General features: G+C 48.3%; 3 protein-coding genes across 3 annotated transcripts in view; 1 reads left to right on the forward strand and 2 right to left on the reverse strand.

Annotated features, from left to right (window-relative positions):
* Nucleotides 1-498: 498 nt before the first annotated feature.
* LOC135829464 (mitochondrial dicarboxylate carrier-like) lies at nt 499-2,155 on the reverse strand. The gene has a single exon (XM_065341865.1). It carries the CDS (start codon nt 1,965-1,967, stop codon nt 1,044-1,046), a length of 924 nt encoding a protein of 307 aa, XP_065197937.1. The 5' UTR covers nt 1,968-2,155; the 3' UTR covers nt 499-1,043.
* Nucleotides 2,156-2,887: 732 nt separating this feature from the next.
* On the forward strand, nt 2,888-9,239 carry LOC135829385 (uncharacterized). Its single transcript, XM_065341788.1, has 4 exons — nt 2,888-3,373; nt 6,518-6,877; nt 7,851-8,078; nt 8,405-9,239. The coding sequence occupies exons 2-4, from the start codon at nt 6,529-6,531 to the stop codon at nt 8,584-8,586; spliced, it is 759 nt and encodes a 252-aa protein (XP_065197860.1). The 5' UTR covers nt 2,888-3,373; nt 6,518-6,528; the 3' UTR covers nt 8,587-9,239.
* A 584-nt stretch (nt 9,240-9,823) lies between these two features.
* The window catches only part of LOC135829412 (EF-hand calcium-binding domain-containing protein 6-like), a 32,046-nt gene continuing 23,048 nt past the window's right edge, over nt 9,824-18,821 (reverse strand). The window contains exons 25-34 of the mRNA XM_065341820.1: nt 17,379-17,458; nt 16,926-16,989; nt 16,156-16,247; nt 15,000-15,191; nt 14,346-14,475; nt 13,510-13,617; nt 13,109-13,198; nt 12,214-12,435; nt 11,392-11,505; nt 9,824-10,819 (exon numbers count right to left, since the gene is read on the reverse strand). Coding sequence (XP_065197892.1) covers nt 10,637-10,819; nt 11,392-11,505; nt 12,214-12,435; nt 13,109-13,198; nt 13,510-13,617; nt 14,346-14,475; nt 15,000-15,191; nt 16,156-16,247; nt 16,926-16,989; nt 17,379-17,458 — 1,275 coding nt within the window. The 3' untranslated portion in view covers nt 9,824-10,636. The remainder of the gene's footprint in view (nt 10,820-11,391; nt 11,506-12,213; nt 12,436-13,108; nt 13,199-13,509; nt 13,618-14,345; nt 14,476-14,999; nt 15,192-16,155; nt 16,248-16,925; nt 16,990-17,378; nt 17,459-18,821) is intronic.

Below are 18,821 nucleotides of genomic sequence, written 5' to 3' on the forward strand. Positions count from 1 at the left end.
CTTTCACGGCTGTAAAGTCCAGAGGCTCATTAGAAAATAGGAGAAAGTTAGCTACATAATATTATTATGTACAAGGCAGGTTAGAGGTCATGTATAAACACACACACACACACACACACACACAGACAGACAGACAGACAGACACACACACACACACAAACACACAGACACACACGTACACACACGCTCAGAAAAGGAGCACATAGCAGTCAAGCGGGAGAAAAGCACTCAGCAGGAGTATAAGAGATCCATAAGAAAGGAAAGAGAACGGCAGAGAGATAGAAAGAACAGCCGGAGGAGGCGCTGAAGTTGGACCATCTCAGAGGGAAGGATAATAAAACTTATCTTTACAATATTTGCCGAGCTTGCCCTGCGACAAGTGTAGAGCACGTTATTCACAATAGATACATGTCAAATTAGTCGTGTGTTTCGAGGGGAGGTAAAGACTCTGGAAACTGATTTCTTCTCTCAAGGTACAATAGTCTAGAAATCCATCTGTTTGTTGGCGGATCATGTAACAGTCGTCAAGCACCAGAATGGGAGCACCAGCCAGTAATGCCCCGTTCTCTATCTCTCACATCGGACGGTGATGAGGGTGAGAGGGAGATAGTGATAGAGAGAGGGGTGGGGTGGGGGGGTGGGATGGCCTGGGTTGAAGCTGTAGCAAGATACCCATTGGCAGTCAGCCATCAGCCACGCCAGAAGCTTGTGCCGCACACTTTCAGCACTGCACATTCGTCTGCGTCGGTGAAGCGAGCCAATCCTCAGCATTAGACATCATGGTACAGTCAGCATCAATCGTACGCTTGACCACATGCCAATAAATTATCTTCACACAGGGACAGGACGCTGCCTGCTGCCACAGCAGATCAACACATAGCTTTGCAGCACGCGGCGCTTGAGCCCCTCTGGACTCGGAGAGCGCGCGCGTACACACACACACGCAGTACACGACCACACGTGGGGCAGTGAAACGCACACGCGACGCACGTTGTCACCAATGTTCAACGTCCGCGAGCGCGAGTGCGAACACCGCGCCGCTACTATCTGACCGGAAAGACCAGGCGCAGCTGCTCCAGGAACAGAAAGGTGAGAATGGTCTGCGGCGCCAGGCGCACAAACGCCGGCGTCATGCCCTTGAAGAAGGCCAGTACGCCTTCCTGCTGGTACGTCTGCCGAAGCATGTTGACGGCGCTGCACTCCTCGCCCTCCACCGCCTTCATGATGCGCGTCTTCACGACGTCGACGGGCATCGTGAGCAGGGTGGCGGCCGCGCCGGCCATCGTACTCGCCGCGAAGTGCGTCAGGATGTTGTCGGCGAACAGGCCCGAGCCGATCAGCATCGTCTTGGCCTGGTCGTACACCGCCAGCTGCCCCGTCGTCATCATCACCGCACGCGACAAGTTCATGTTCAGGCCGCGCCCGAAGCCCGCGAAGCCCTCCACCGTCGCCAGGCGATAGTAGCCGTGGAACGCGTGCCGGTAATTGTAGCGAAGGTTCGGCGGCAGCTTCAGGTCATTCTGCATGCGTACGTTGACGATGTCCGACGGATTGCCCACCAGGCCACCTGCTAGACCTCCCCAGAAGCTCAGGAAGAGTTTCTGGTACACAGGCAGCGGCTTCGTGCCGTTGTCGGTCAAGTACGCTTTGCCCGAGTCGTAGACGCCAAAGCGCACGGTGGAGTAGGTCAGCTGGCGCATGACAGAGGCTGACAGTCCTTGGTACAGCTTGCTCAGGCCGTGATGCTCTCTGACGTTCCTTGCCATGCCCAGCATTGTCAAGCCCTGTCCTTTCTGTGTCTGTAAGTGTACCTTGAGCAGGTCCAGCGGGTGCGTGCACAACGTGCCCATGCTGGAGGCAATGCCACCCAAGTACCAGCGATGCCCCTTCGGTTTCTTGTCGTCTGCAGTCCGGACGAGGCTGCCAGGGGCAGGCGGAGAGCTCTCCGCAGACGCTGCGGCGGCCATGTTCTCAACTAGTCTCTTACAAACACGCTCTACCACGGCTGAGTCTGCACCACAAATTAATAGGGAGCATTGCCCGCGGAGCTTGGAATGTATGCCAGGTTGCACAAATACGACAAAGTTACAAAGCAATTGTCAACAAACGCCATCCACATGATCTACTGCAAGAACACGATCTCGTATACGCGTACCTGATGATGCACAAATAATTCAAGAGTTCGCCGAAGTAACAGTTTTTTGTCATGAAGTGGAGGCGCCATATTTTGTTCACATGGCAACCACCGTACATGCACGTGCAAACGCGCCGTACCCCGTGCAAACAGCTTGTCGTGCACGTGCACGCAATGCGCATTCGAATCCTTTGCGCATTCGAATGCATGCACGCGCACGCGCACATGTACTCGTACTGCATGCCGGCCGGCGCCCTACATACGCGCCCCGCGCGCCCGCGCTGTACAAGCTAGCTCTCAAAAATATGAGGTCAGCTCACGTGCACCTCGCCTGAGAGCTAAGGCAAAGGCCGATTTCAGATTTTGCCAGTGAAGCTTCGATATTTTGCCGCATAATTTTGCTGGCTCATCGGCCAAATTTTTTCTTTCATTTTGCCAGGCCACTCGATATTTTGCTCCCTTTTTGCTCCAAAATTTGTGTCACGTGTGGGAAAACGACTCCATCATCAGTGCACATGTCTGTCGTGTCGGAGCCGCACCGTCGCGGTGCGCTCGCGCGCTCGCGCCCTTTCCGCGGAATGAACATTTTATTAAAATAATTATTAATTGTTGTGAAAGAATTTTTACAACTAACGCACTGTACTGGGAAATCCCCTCATCACTGGCGCTGTTTCACTGTGTTTGTCGCCTCCATCCAGACTCCACACTTGCACTACGACCTACAAAGACAAGTACAAGCTAGATTCATGGACAGCTTTGTCTTTGCGTGGAGGTGCGCAGGAGGAGGCTCGACACCTGCCTGTTATGTCGTGACAAGGAGGTGACCTTTGCCTGGCGCTGCATGGAAGTGACCCCTACTGCATGCCTAGCGCTATCCTTGCATGCAGTGCAGATTTTTTAGTGAGATTTGTCTCAGCTTGCTTGATTGAAATAAACAACACCAAGAACTGTGTGATTTGAGTCAAGAACTAGTACTAGCTACCCAGTAGATCTACGTACAGACAGATCTATGATTATGTCTATGAGCTGGGTAGCGCATATCCACTATCATCCAAGACAATCAAGCACTTCGATTTTTGCAGCCTGAGCTGAGGAAGGTTCTGTGCTGGCTGCCCGGTGCAGACCAATCTGACTCCTGTCAATTTACGGCCACCGCTAGCTAGCCTAGCACGTAAGATCGTTCATCACGCTAATAACGCGGACAAGCTGCAGCACAGTCTCCTGAACTGCTAGCTAGCGGTAAGCAAGTAGTTATTGTGGGTGCATGGACGGGGTAGGTAGGGATAGGTAATTCTGACCGAAAAGACTTTCTCAGGAATATGCCGAAGTAAGTAACTGCAGTGCTGGTATGTAAAACGTGTCGTAGATCTATGTGGCTTGTCCAGGCGCTGGCGGAGACCGATCGAACCCGGCGTCCACAGGCATGCAAAGCTTCACCGCGCGCAGAATTTACTGCCGAATCTTGGGAGCGCACATCCCGTGCATGGCGCGCGACGGATAAAATTAGGCATTCGCAAGACAAGCGAAGAGATACAGTCATGTAGATCTACACATTATGCTTTTTCTCCGGAATTGGAAGGCGATATCCACATGTTCAAAACAGTCATTCTTTCAACAAAGCAAAACAGAAAAGCGCCATGCATGCACGTGAACAGTCTGCACATCCTGAAAAAAATATGCACGTGACGTACTACTACTACTACTAGTGTTGCTAGGCCCACCGCTGAAATCCATGACAGGCAATAGTCACTAGACAGTACATATTGAATAGTCTACTACAGGTGGAATCCTGATAATTCGAACACCAAAATGCCGCGGAAAAACTTCTAATTATTCCGGACATTCTAATTATCCGAACATGTACCCACAACACATTATGTATGTCAAAATGCTCTCATCGACAGGCAGAATTGCACTACGCACCTTAGACACAGATTTAGTGGACACTGAACTGCATACTCATGCAAACCAAACTGATTTGCAGAAAATAAAGGGAACTTCTAATATGTTTTGCTAACTTCGAATTATCAGCACAAATCTCACACATTTTCTATGCAAGTGGATTCCGTGAGACTTCTAATTAACCGGACATACCCAGTTCGAGGTTCTAATTATCAGAAATTGTTATGTGGAAAATGGAAATCATATTGACAGAAATCGGTCCCGGAAGAAACTTCTAATTAAGCCATATTCGAATTATCAGGATTTCACCTGAAATAGTAAAACAGTCAACTCCTGATATAACGAACACCATTGTGCAGGAGAATTAGTTCTTTATAGCCGAAGTTTGTCAATCACAGAACTGCACTCACGCTATGCTGCAGCAAGTCTTGTCGGGCAAGTGACCCATGACAGTATGACTTCACGTACAACGTTATGTACAGTTATGAGTACACTTACATGCGGCCCTACAAGATTTGGTTCGTTACAAACGAGAACTGTTCGCTTCAAAGGGTCGATTGTGTATGGGTTCGAACAGGGATATGGACAAGTGTTCGCTATATCACGAAATTCGCTATATTCGAGTTCGTTATAAATTTAGTCGACTGTACTTGATTGTTTCATTCAATCCGCATTGATAATTGTTGCGCATTATGGCAATTGCACGTTTGATACGGAGGCGTCTTGTCATGCAGTTGAATTGCTTTCATACACCGACTTTGCAGTCCTTATTCTGTATTCCTCACAGTTATACACCACTACTCAAAAACGGTCTCTTGGCTACAAATTCTTCCAAAAATAATAAAATCCTTTATTCCGTATTTTCAACAATATAAGCTGCACTGGAGTATAAGCCGTACCCGGATTTTTTGTTCCGAAGTACATTGTACAGTCAGACCTCGTTTATCCGGATCCCTCGCCATCCGGCAGAAAATCGTTGGTTGCCAATTTACAGCATTTGCCATGCATATATGCAGTATGTGTGTTCGATTATCCGGTTCCCTCGCCTATCCGGATTGTTTTTCTAGAAAACGGATGTGTGCGGTTATGCGAGGTCTGACTGTATCTACCCGGTTTATCCCCGTTAAATTGATCAATGTAGCATAAAAGCCGCACCGACTTATTTACCAGCATAAAAACCGAGGTTCCAACTCAAGCTCATCTAACAATCTATTTATATCTAATCTTCTGTCCCCGATGGTTGGTTACAAAACAATGGTCGTGACTCCAACTTTCCAAGAGGACACCCTCAGGTAACAGTGTTTTTGCCCTGTGAGGGTATTCAGCTTTTATACCGTAAAGTCGTGCAGAAAGGCCGCGGCTTATAATTATGACTTTTTGGGGGGAAATTTGCAGGCTTCTATATGAGACAGGCTTCTACACAAGACAGTATGTATGTCTATGTATGTCAACACTAAAACCAGGCTTATGTGCCGACAGTGTATCTTGAAAATCAGGCTTCTATATGAGACAGGCTTCTATATAAGACAGGATTCCATATGAGACAGGCTTCTATATGAGACAGGCTTCTATATGAGACAGGCTTCTATGTGAGACAGGATTCTATATGAGACGGGCAAAACAATGTTATAATGACCACCTGTTTGTTTTGTTTTAGTTTACTTCACCAGAAGCACGGGCAGAATCTGCCTTCTCACTGGGCGTATTGCCACAGTTCTCACAAAATGATGAAGGTAACCTAGGTGGTTATTATAACATCTAATAACCACTAAGCTTGTGATCAGAAATTAGTGGGGGTTAAAATAAAATATTCACTGGTTTCAGGGAAAGACGCAAACGGGAAAAGTCTGAAGAATAAAATGACTGTCATCGCCAGGACTGAAACCAGGACCCTCGCTTGTAGCCAGTGATTCTCTAAGCACTGAGTTAAAATAAAGTGTTGATATACATACCAATACAGAATACAACATCGCACTGGTTCTGACACCCTGTGTAGCCTAGACGACCTGGGAGCCATAGGTGTAAATCGACTGTATGGTAGGGTAATACTAAATAATATGTACTAGTGTGACTGTATGCATGTGTCCAACCTGTAGGAAGGCGTCCTTCTTGCCAAAGCATTTGGAAGTTGCACTAGTTTCGGCTCCACAATCTAGTGTGTCGTTACTATTAGTGGCTTTCTTGGCTGAGGTTGTTGGTATGCCTGTTGGCTCTGGGTTCCCAATACTCAGTAGCCGAGGCTGGTTGTTAAAGTAACTCCAATATCACTTCAAGGTACCAGTGCATCTAGTGTCTGCTTCTATCAAAGCAGCGTGCTGTCTATTGGTGTGTGTGTGTGTGTGTGTGTGTGTGTGTGTGTGTGTGTGTGTGTGCGCGCGCGCGCGCATGTGTGTGTGTGTGTGTGTGTGTGTGTGTGTGTGTGTGCGTGTGTGTGTGTGTGTGCGTGTGTGTGCTTTTCTATATTGATCCACACCTGGACAGCATACAGAACAATGGCATCAACTGCACCAGCACCAGCATGGCATCACGCAACCATGCCAGACCTGCAGGTCTACGCGCCGCAAGTCGCCGGCATTCTGTGCGTACTGGCCGCGTTCGACCTCCTGGTCGCGCGGCACACGAAGGCGCGCTACTTCGCCATCCACGTGCTAGCGAACAGCATAGTCACGATTAGCGTGCTACCTGGCTGCTTCAAGCTCTTGTCAAACCCGGCTGTAGGCCTGCGGCTGGACGAGTTCAGCTCCATGGGCATATCGGCCAATCTCTGCATCCATGTGTATCACATGGCGGCGTTCCGAGACCTGACCTGGCTTGATTGGCTGCATCACATCACTATGACCAGTAAGTGGCCGACGTAAAAATAAAAACAGTATAGTTCGGGTTTTTAAAGAATGAAATCATCGTGTCCGTTCCCGAAGGGAACTCACGACGGCCGCTAACACCCGGTAAACCCTAGCGGCAGATGCAGCGCCTAATGGTGGAGGTGAGTGGATTAGTCTCACAACCACTGGCACAAGTGCTAAGAAACCCCATTAGCTGCATCCATGTCCCCCTTGTGCCTGGCCACAAGTTCCCAGTTGACTGTGGGTTGCAGCACGGCTGGAAAACCGCTCCCAATAGTTCATTGGTTTGAGGGAAAGATGCAGATGTGAAAAGCCTGAATGAAATTTTTGGCTGTCACCATGAAGACTAGTGAATCTCGACCACTATTTCAATAGTGAAAAGAGCTAGAAATTCTATTTCAATCGCAACTAAGATGTTGCAACGTTGGCGGTAATATGTGAAGAAGGTGGCTGCATTGAACCGCACAGGTCAAGCGCGACCACCTGTCCTAGAAGACCACTGAAACCAGCAACAAGGGATGCTTTTTCCAGTCAATTGACCCTGGATAAGGAGACCACCTGGTCCCTTGGAGTGGTAGTCTTAGACAGGTTTCACCGTTTTTCCATCGGTAATTTAATCTCTCGACTTCCAATTGGACGCTGTCCCTGGCAGGTCTAGTGTGTGAATTGTGCATGCGCTGTTCAAGTCTGGCCGATTAATGGAACTCTGCTGAAGTGCAATACCCTGTTTACCACTGTGTTAGCATCCAACCGCCTTACAGCAGATTTTGAATCACAGATCCAAGCCTGTGTGTGTATGTACATGTATGTGTGTGTGTGTGTGTGTGTGTGTGTGTGTGTGTGTGTGTGTGTGTGTGTGTGTGTGTGTGTGTGTGCGTGCGTGCGTGTATGTACATGTGTGCGTATGTGTGCGTGCATGTGTACGTGTGTGCATGTGTGTATCCTATTCCCACCACATGTTTTTCTCCTAGTAATCCTGATGCCCATCACTTTCGCGCACGACGCCTGGTTCGGCCTGACCTGCGACCTACAGAACTTCTTCTCCTGTGGCCTGCCGGGTGGTGCTGACTACGCTATGCTGCTGGCTGTCAAGCAGGGCTGGATGGAGCCGCTGACAGAGAAGCGCATAAACTCGCAGATCAACGTGTGGCTCAGAGCGCCGGGGATCGTCTTCACGTGTGGGTTGGGGTTCACCCAGGGTAAGCGAGAGAGAATGAAATGGCCGCAGGAGGTGCATGTTTGCGGCGCAAGGTGCATTTTATAAAAAAATAGTGCCAGGGATTATCTTGACTAGTGCGCTGGCGTATGCCCAGGGTACGTGATAGTGAATGAGATGGCAGGAGGAGATGCATTTTTAATACTTTAGAACACAGCCCTGCTGAGTGACATGTGGAGCCGGACAAACTTAAAAAAAACTGCTGTCTCACACTTGTACACTTGTATCCATTTGAAAACCTCGATGAAATCATTCGCGTAACCTCTATACTTTACCATTCTCTGTTTTCTTTTCTTCTGAATTCCCCAGCTTTCCTCAAGGATCCGCATTTGCACTTCCTCTCACCCGCGTTCTTCTTCAGCGGATTAACGCTGGGCCTGTTCATCTGGAACGCGCAGTACTTCTCAGAGCGCGTCGTCGGAAACTACTACGTGCGCCAGTACCAGGCGGACGAGAAAAGAAAACCGGCGCGAAACGGCAAGAACAATTAGCTCCGGAGTATGCTTGTATAGCAGCTCTGAGTGGTGTCCAGTGCTGCTCTTTGAAAATCGATTGTGCGAATCAAGCTTGTGCCTGTGCCAGTTTACATCCCAGTGTTTGCAGGTATAGGGCTGCACAGCGCTGCCCGGCGTGCCGTTCACTCTCTTGATTGGATTTCATGAACTCTGGGCAGCACTCTACTATTTAGAAAAAGAATGGCTTACCATAGATCTTTCCAATGAGATTGGGATTTTACACGCGTGTTTAGATTCTGCGGCCATGTCATTAGCACTGACTGGTGTTCTGAACTGAGGTATTTACTTCTGCTGATAGTCAAATGTTGCGTATGTGTGCGTGTGTGTGTATGTGTGTGTATGTGTGTGTGCGTGTGCAAATGTCACTTTCGTACTGAGTTGTGTTACCATCCTTTACTTGCAGGCCAGGTGTGGCAATAGGAAAGATTGCACAGTGTGTGTTTAGCCCGTTGAGCAGCTAGGGGTTTTCCCCGTTGAGCAGCAAGGGGTTTTCCCCAGTTTACTTTATTTACTGTTTTTATCTTTTGCCAAGTGCATTTGCGCCTTGATCCAAGAGAGTGCTGGCGTTCCCACGGCGGATGCGGAAAACTCGACCTTTGGCCGAGTCTCACGCGAACCGTGAATTTGTTTGCCAAGTTGTTAGATGTGTGTGCGTGTGTGTCTGTGTGCGTGTGTGTGTGTGCACGCATGTGTGTGTGTGATGGTGTGGGTGATGTGTTGGCTTAGTACTGTGACCGGGTAGTTGTAGCAACCAGGAAGACGACACGCAGGCAATTGGAGCATGAAACGATGTGGCAGTCAACCCGGGGTTTCCAGTCATGGTCTCCCCAAACCTTGGGGGGGGGGGGGGGGGTCGTTTAATGCACACTGATAACAATTATGCCTTCTTTATGGTATGTGGACTGAGTGAGGTTTATGGTCAGAAGGGCAAGGCCGCGATCCCGAGTTGCAAAACCACGAACCGCGTAGAGCTTGCAAACCTTGGGGTCAAAACGCACATCGTTTTGGGTACTTTGATCGTGCGCTGTCTCCCTTCTGATCACAAACGCAATGTACTCAGCCCGCAGCAACCGGGATGTGAAGCCCTTGCACATACCCACACAGGGCTTGACATGATAGCCATTATACGCCGGCCCCGGCCCCCCCCCCCCCCCCCCCACACACACACACACCAGTCCTGAAAACCTACACTACAGCAAACCATTACGATCTGTCGGATGACCTCCACAAAAGCGGAATCAGTTATCAACTCCAACAATATCTAACGCATATAAAAGCTGTGATAATTCTTTCCACAGGCACAAATAAACAGTTCAATTTGAAGATAGACAATAATCAAAGTAAATGCGTGTAAATCATCATAAAGTCTAAACTCAGTTCGGCAAAAAAGGACAAAGTGCGCAGGGAACGAACAAGTGCTGTACCACTAGAATCGCTGCACGGTAACACACTAGGCAATGCACACGGGTCGCAGGTGCATACACTGCTCCGGACCTGCTTGCACGAAGAGACTCGGTGACGCTTGCGGTCCGACTTGGGTGAAACGACTTAACCAGAGCTGTGCCATTGTACCATGCATCTGTCAGTTTTAAGGTCTTTGTCCATTTGTTTACTTTAAGTGCATTGTATAACATTATGGTAGTGAACACAGAACGTGAGCATAATCATATCAACTAGATCTATCTAGCTGCAGCATGGTGTTGCAACAGCTAAACACATGACATCATAAATCACAAAAAGACTACCAGAACCCCAGTCTATTACCTGGAAACCGGAAGTCATGACATCATTATGTCAAGCATGGACCACTGAAGGATGATGTCATGCATTGAGAGCGATGACGATACAATAATGCATGTCTTTGCGTGACATCGTGTACAGGTTTAAGACGGACATAGATACTGTGAGGATTGCATCATCGAGACACCCGGACACACGCACACGCACGCACGCACACACACACACACACACACACACACACACACACACACACACACACACACATGCACACACAAATACGCACTATTCAATAGCAGGTTGACATGAACTGTTCGTAGTCTATCTTGGCATTCTGTAGCGATCCCTTGCCCGTATCAAAGGCATCTTGTAGCCGGAAAAACTGGTTTGAAGACAGCTCCACACCAAAGCTCTTCAGGAGTGTACGGAACTCGTTTGTTGGAACAGCTCCTGTGCGTCGTGGATCAATGCGCTGCAGAGAGGAGACAAACGTGAGGGTACAGGTCAAAGCAATGAATGCTGACACGTTGTATACTTGCCACGTGTTTTTACACAGCTTGCATGCCTTATCTAACAGCTATACGCATGTATCGCACATGCATGCGAATATAATTTATGTATGTATGTGTGTGTGTGTGTGTGTGTGTGTGTGTGTGTGTGTGTGTGTGTGTGTGTGTGTGTGTGTGTGTGTGTGTGTGTGTGTGTGTGCCGGAGGATGCACCCAGTGTGCTGACAGTGCTCAACACCGCGGAGGCAGAGCGTCATACACAGACCAACAAGGACAATCAAGGCGTGTTAGTCGCTACTCTGAGTTTCATGCTTTTTCAATCAGGCAACAGTTGCCTGATGATTGCGAAAGCATGAAACTTTAAGTAGCGACTAACAAGCCTTGATTGCCCTTGTCGTTCTGTGTATATGTCTGCACACATACAGACACATATACACACACGTACACACACATGCACACACACACGCACACAAACACACATACACACCCACACACATATATACACACACAACCATGCAAACACTAACAAAACATACCCGAAAAGCTCTCTGCATCTCCTTGATCTTGCTGTGCGTTTTGCTGCGAATGTTGTCGAGTATTTCCCGTAGCTTGTCTCCGCCTCCACTTTGCAGACCTCTCCCCGGGGATTCCTGCGTATGTCGCGAAAATAAAGCCACGGAAGACGAAGAGATTAGACAAGTATGCAGAGCCAAGGATTATCGTTAGTAGTGTTGCACAAAGAACGGATAACATTAACCTTTGGTCGTCTCCGTTTACGATGAAGAGAAATTGGCATACCAGAGTCAGGGGATCGCAGGATAGAAGAACCGTATACACACACACCACACACACACACACACACACACACACACACACGGAGAGCCGAAAAGACAAGCGCGGTACTCCGTCGAAGGTCTGCAGCGCCAGCATTTCGCTGTATTCGTATACACCTCGGGCACCAATTGTTTCACCGCTTGATGTTTCCCACTGTATCTGGGTCCCTCGAGCGGCAGCGCTGGCAAAAGTCCATACACAATGGGTCCCGATGATTTCAGGGTTGGATTTCAGTTGCAGCGGTGTGCAGTCGCTCTGTTCACGGGGTTGGATTTTACATGTACAGATGTGCAGAAGGTCTATTCGCGGTGTTGGATTTCACTCCACTACATGTGCAGCATCTCTATGTCCGGGGGTCTGATTTCACTTTCACAGATGTGCAGAAGGTCTCTTCACGGGGTTGGATTTCACTTCACGAGATGTGCAACATGTCTATGTCCGGGGGTCTGATTTCACTTTCACAGATGTGCTGAAGGTCTATTAACGGGGTTGGATTTCAAATGTCAATACAGTGTGGTACGGACCTGTATCATGGGTAGTTTGAGCCGCTCCGAGTCCTGCAGAGAGCGTTCCCTCCCTGCCGCTGCCGCAGCAGCTGCACCTCCAGCCAGCTTGTTGGGTCTGGGCGATCGCTCTTTGCCAGCCAGACTGGCCACAGCAGGCAGGCGTAGCTTGTCGTCGGATGCTGGCCTGCTGTGACGACCCCCGCTGGCGTTGGGATCGTAGCTGGTGAGCTTGTTAGCAGTCTACAGGCAGAGCACAGTGAATGAATCCGTGTGATAGTGTCGCATCATAAAACAATAACGACGCCATCTTCAGACCTAGTGTCCATTTGACTGCATACAATTGCAACTCGCGAACAACAACACTATCCCATGCATGCTCCAGGGCCGGCATTATTTCGCAAGGTTTTCTGCCCGTGCATTTCCCACACATTCCATGTTTGGCAGTGTGCAATGCTTAGAGGGAAGATGCTGACTACACTGGAATTTCACAGCATTCATAAATGCATAATGCCCTGGAGGATCTCTGCTGCACTGCTGCTGCTGCTGCTGCTCCTGCTGCTGCTGCTGCTGCTACTGCTGCTGCTGCTGCTGCTGCTGCTGCTGCTGTACACATTTAATGAAGAATCCCTTTTATTACTATAATCTACAAAAAAATAAAAAAGGACCTAGGAGCTACAAGTTACTCTATAATATCCACTAACACCACCAGTTACTAAACAATCAGCTCATGCGATAACATAGTTCCTTGGTCCTTTTTCTTTTTCCATAAAATAATCCTTGGCTCTCCATCCGAGTCCATTATTACTATAATCCCATTTTTTTTATCCACGATTGCCATGCCACAAACAATGTTATAGCCTCGACCCGGGGGCCATTATCCGGTATGATTGGTTTACCGAGGGACATTGCTCACCTCGACACATACGGGCACGTCGAAGTAGTCCAGAAAGTGATTGTAGCTGACTTTGCCACGGTGACTTGATAACGTCTTCTCCACAAGCGACTAAACACAGGTACACACACACACACACACACACACACTTTCAAAACGTGGTCTCTGTAACCAGGTGGTCTCCTTATCCAGTGTCATTTGACTGCAAATAGCATCCCATGCCATGGTCCTGGCTGCAATGGTCTTCTGCCACTGGGACAGGTGGTCGTCTTATCCGAGTGATCGCCTTGACAGGTTTTACTCTACTGACCTGTTGGTAGATTTGAAGACATAAAAGCTTAGCAAAGGACACACACTATCGTGACAGTAGTTTGTGGGTTAGGAGAAAGTAGGTCCGATGGTTTAGTAGTTCACTGTCTTACCTGTAGCTGCCGTGTTGTAAGTTTAACACCACAATGCGCTGTCAGGGCGCTCTTCAACAGGCGTATCTCGATAAGACCACACTGCTCCTTGTCCGCTCTCAGCAATTGCTGTATACGTGCACGATCACGCACACATGTGTGCGTACCCATACAAACACACATGCACGCACACGCACACACACACACATGCACGCACACGCACACACACACACACACACACACACGCACACACACACACACACACACACACACACACACACACGTGCACACACGCACACACACACACACACACACACACACACACACACAGAGCAGGGAAAGAGGAAATTAGTCATGACTCGGAGTTTCATGCTCATCACTTCGGCTACCTGCTCCCGGTCAGACCCGAAAATAACACTTTGGATCATATTTCATCTAGCCCAATTGCAATTGCACATTGCCTTAACTATACATTGGACCGTGGGACTAGCTGCTACACTGTGCTTCTTCAGTATCTTGCTTGCGATCGCTCTTGAAGAGCTCGCCCTAGGAAATATGAAGCACTGGATGCGTTGCTATTCACAACATTGACTGGACTTTTGCAGAGCGCTGGATTGGCTTGTTACATAGGGTAGGCAGGGGCGGATCCAGAGATCTCTGCGGGGTAGCGGGTTCCAGTTTAGCAAAAACTGAATAGCTGATACATGTACATGCATATGGTTCCAGTAGTAAATTTGAGAAATTTAGAGGGTTTGGCAGAACCCTGCGACACCCCCCCCCCCCTCCCCCGGATCCGCCCTAGGGATGGCTTGTTGCAGAGGATGGAGATAGCTTGTTGTTACAAAGCGGTGCATTACCTCTCGGAGTCGCTGTTGTTGACCGATGACCTGTTGGCGTACGATCGGCAGGAACTCGTGAAGCGGCATGCCATCGTGTACTATGCTGGTCTGCTGGTGTGGCTTGGACGTGGGAGTGGGGGCTGCTGGCCTGCATAGTGATGCAAAGAAAACAAAATTCATCAAAAGAGCACATGAAGTTTGACGATTGCTCAATACTCTACAACTATACACCTTCGTCAGGAAGAATGGTATTTACGCCTTGTTCGAAGAGCAATTTTGTGCCAGACTTTCTGAAACTTGGCCGAAGGCTCGGTATTTTCCCGTCAGCTTTTATGATCCCAAATTGTTTTTTTGAAATATGAAAAAGAACTACTGCACAGCCATTCTAAAAGGGTTTGCCGAAAATATTGTGGAAAGTGTAAAGTGTTTTAGTGGTCCACTTTCGCAACACTTGAAAAACACAAACATACACACACAAGCGTGCGTACGCGCACGCACACGTCCCTCGGTTGTGAGCATGGTGGCTCGACAATGGCAGTATGGCCACAAATGTCCAAGCTGCACGCACACAGAGACACCAGCTTTTCAACTTCCTTAGGCTGTTGGAAAGCATAATACTTCTTTGATGTTCATGGACAACTCTAGTGTTGTTGTATTCAGAATGGACGGTACCTTTTCAGGATGCTCTGCATGGACGGTCCACGCGATCGAGACGTCGACGCATCTCCCATGAACCGTCTCACCTCGTCGTCCTCGGCAGCCAGGTCTCCAGGGCGAGCTCTTCCTCCGCCCAGTGTCTGGGTGTCGGAGAACGCGTTCATGAAGTCGCGGTACGGGATCATGTCCAGACTGGCCAGGCCGATGCTGTCAAAGAGCATCAAACAATACGAGTATAGTACAGCCGACTAAGAATACGTTGTGTGCGAAGTATGCATGTGCTATGGGGCCGTATTTCCCGATTATAAGTCGCACCCCCATTTTCAGGTTTGAGCCATAATGTTTGATATATTCACTTCAGTAGTACGTCATGCTTGATTGTAAGTCACATCCCTTTTTTCACCATTGAATTTTAGTGTAAAAAGGTGCGACTTTTATTCGGGGAAATACGGTAGCCCTTGGTGGCATCAAGTGCTGTGGAAAGGGGTCGAAATTGGCTGGAGAGTGAAGTTGTGGTGTGGTAGTTGATGGAAAATAGTTGGCGGCATCGGCATGTCAATTCTGTACCTGCTTACCAATCAGTCCTGAGGGAATGACCGTGTGTGTGTGTGTGTGCGTATGTGTGTGTGTGGGGGGGGGGGGGGGGTGTGGCAAGATTAACTCTTGTGTGAAGCTAGTGAAGCTTTTATCAGATCCACTCTGATTTAGCCACCCACACTAGTACCAAGTATTACCTTCACTGGGGGCAGGGGTACCTGCAGTTGGATCCCGGGATGGATACCCTGATGCCGTCAATCCTTTTTCTGCACCTTGTCCTCACCCACTTACTGAGGTGTGGTGAGCCCATAAGTGGGATCAATTCAAGTCCACCCTAGTTTGGGGATTTCAGGGGGTGTCGGCCGTTGGGTGGTTCAATGGCCAATTGAGTCATCTTTCCAAGATTCCTTTCGAGTCTCTCTCCCCTCTCCCGGGGAGACCCACGTGACCAGTTTTGGCAGTGAGCAAGTACAAGTACAAGTACAAGTGTGTGTGTGTGTGTGTGTGTGTGTGTGTGTGTGTATGTGTGTGTGTGTGTGTGTGTGTGTGTGTGTGTGCGTGCGTACATGTGTGTGTGCGCGCGCGAGAGAGAGAGAGAGAGAGAGAGAGAGAAAGAGAGGAGGAGGGTACTTACAGTTCTAGAACTCTCTCCAACTTCTCGCTGTCGATGTCAAAGCCACGCTGATCCAGGATGGTGAGTAGCTCTTCGCGAGACAGAACAGCATCCTGCGTGAAACACACACGTGTGTACATGTGTGCCCATGTGTGTACATGTGTGTATGCGTGTGTACATGTGTATGCGTGTATACATGTGTGTATGCGTGTGTGCATGCAGAATGTGTGTACATGTGTGTACATGTGTGCCCATGTGTGTACATGTGTGTATACGTGTGTGCGCGCAGAATGTGCGTATAGGTATAATGTGAGCGAGTGATAACAATGTTGACATAAATTGACAGAAAGAGAGGAAATGAACTACTAACTAGGAACAAATGTCCCAATATGTACATAATACACTTTGCCATAAATATACGGTATGACGTCACTGAATGTCGACCATGACGTCATTTAAGCATACTATCCTACATGACATCACTACACATGGTGAAATGACATCACAATGATCCGATACCCAATGACGACAAGCGGGCATTTCAACTTCTGAGCGTACATACAGAATCTGGTCCTGAGATTAGCCCCAGCCGCAGAGCTTCCAACATGTGCATATGTGCATGTGTGTGTGTGTGTGTGAGTGTGTGTGTGTGTGTGTGTATGTGCACGCGCGTATGTACTTCGCTGCATTAGATCATGCTATATTCTTATTCCCAGTGTCAATAATATGGTCTGCTCCCAAGCTTTTGTGTGTTTAAAAGTCGGCGGGGCCCGGTTCCTTCTGTTTCTTACCTCATTCGTATCAGCACCTTTAGCAATCTGGTGCAGAGTGCGTCGTTCCTGCTCCATCTTCCATCTGCAATGGTGAGATTTTTACATTCAGAGGAAGACAGAAAAGGATCAAATACCATTGAGCACATTGACACATCTCCCGAAAACAGGTGAATTAAAAAAAAAAACACATTAAAAAGCTTGTTGGCAGGCGCATCCGTGTTGGCACAGTGTATCGTGTGTAAACTGGTTCATATAATTATGCATTTCCTCAACCGCCACTGTTCACGGTAAATGCATTCGCATGCACGCAATCCTAAAAATGCATGACACAACGTTGTGTCTAGTGCATCCATCACACTTGCTTCACGTGATCACCAATACCTGCTCAGTATGCCTGTCAGGGGGGCTGAATTTCTCGGTTGAAAATATGCACGACGCAACGTTGTGACCCAGTGTAACCTTCGCACTTACTTAACCTGATCGCCAATGTCAGCGGCTGGCATGCGCTGTGCGGCTTGCCGATGCTGCTCCGATATGTTGGCCATCTTTTCCTGAACAAAGCACAGGAGGAATACAGTAAACCGGTCGTGAACATGCAGCAACTCAGAGAACGCCCGCATAGCCTGCATCTTGTTGTGGGTTGGCAAGTGACTTTTAATATTAGTTGATTGTCACGGCACAATCTTTTATTTTTTTTATCGGTTCTTATACTGGATTTTGGTAATAACATTTTATTCCGCTTGGACATTTTGCATCACAAATTTGTTGTTTTCCCGAATAAAGCTTTGAGTGACTCAGGGAACGTTGCCAACACCAATTAATTCGCAGGACATGATATTGAGGTGCATCTAGTCTTGCGGCAAAACTGTCAGACGGGTAGTGTTAGCAGTGGCCGTGGCATGACTCGTGAGTCAAGGTGTGGTGACTGAGTAGGACGTAAGGCGAAATAGCACGTCATAGTACATTCGAGATCAGCGGGAAGAAGATGACGACGTCCACTAATTTAGTATCTGTGCACACGAATCTGCTGTGTGTGTGTGACTCTGTGTGTCAGCTATGATATCATCTTCTGTGGTTCCATGCCTAGTATGTACGTCTGAACCATCCTGCAACGTTTGAATGACGTAGGTTGAGCGATCGCTCCGCGAAACATACTTTTTGAAATTCTCTTCATAGTATATCTTCCACCATTGAAATTTCGAATTTCTTCAAAAAAAGTGCTGAGGGGGGTGGCTTGCAACCTCGATATGGCTTGTTCCAGGCATGCTTTGGAGCCATCTTCTGTTGAAGTAGTGGCGGGGATCTGCCCTGCAACTGCTACAACAAAAAATGATTCGATCTGAGAAAGGGTGAGACCGCGAATCTCGGTTGAATATTGAGTATTTCAAGCCTTTTCACGACGAAGATGGAGTTCTTTTTGGAGATGGACGTCGCGGCAAAGGACATGGTGTCCGACTTCTGGCGTCTGGTGAAGCCAGGGATCATTTGTCCAGTCAGGTCGGCAGCCTAACCGTCGGTAAGCTTGTGTTTGGATCCCGTTCTGCTCGATGTGGTAGATCACAAACAATTTGATATCGCACAAATTGATCTCAGCATCGTGCGTACGGTATTTTATATTCAGAAAATCCCAAAGTGTCTCTGTGTGGCCGTCCTATACCACGAGAAACTCCAATCAGGCTCCTATGTCCTCTGCCTTCATGATTGAATGTCCACTTCGTTTGAACAACGAACACAACAATCGAGGACGGCTTTGCAATGAAAAATACAGCTATACTGGAGCTGAAAAAAGAAAGAAAAAAACGTGCTCAGGATAAGACTCGAGTGCACGCATACTCTCCCAGCAGGTGAAACGCAAATTTTTGTGAAAAATGCGTGTCGCCGACTGACCAGTAATTTCGCCTGACGGTCGGTGCT

The sequence above is a fragment of the Sycon ciliatum genome, chromosome 13, assembly GCF_964019385.1.
Source record: "Sycon ciliatum chromosome 13, ocSycCili1.1, whole genome shotgun sequence".
Taxonomy (NCBI): Eukaryota; Metazoa; Porifera; class Calcarea; order Leucosolenida; family Sycettidae; genus Sycon; species Sycon ciliatum.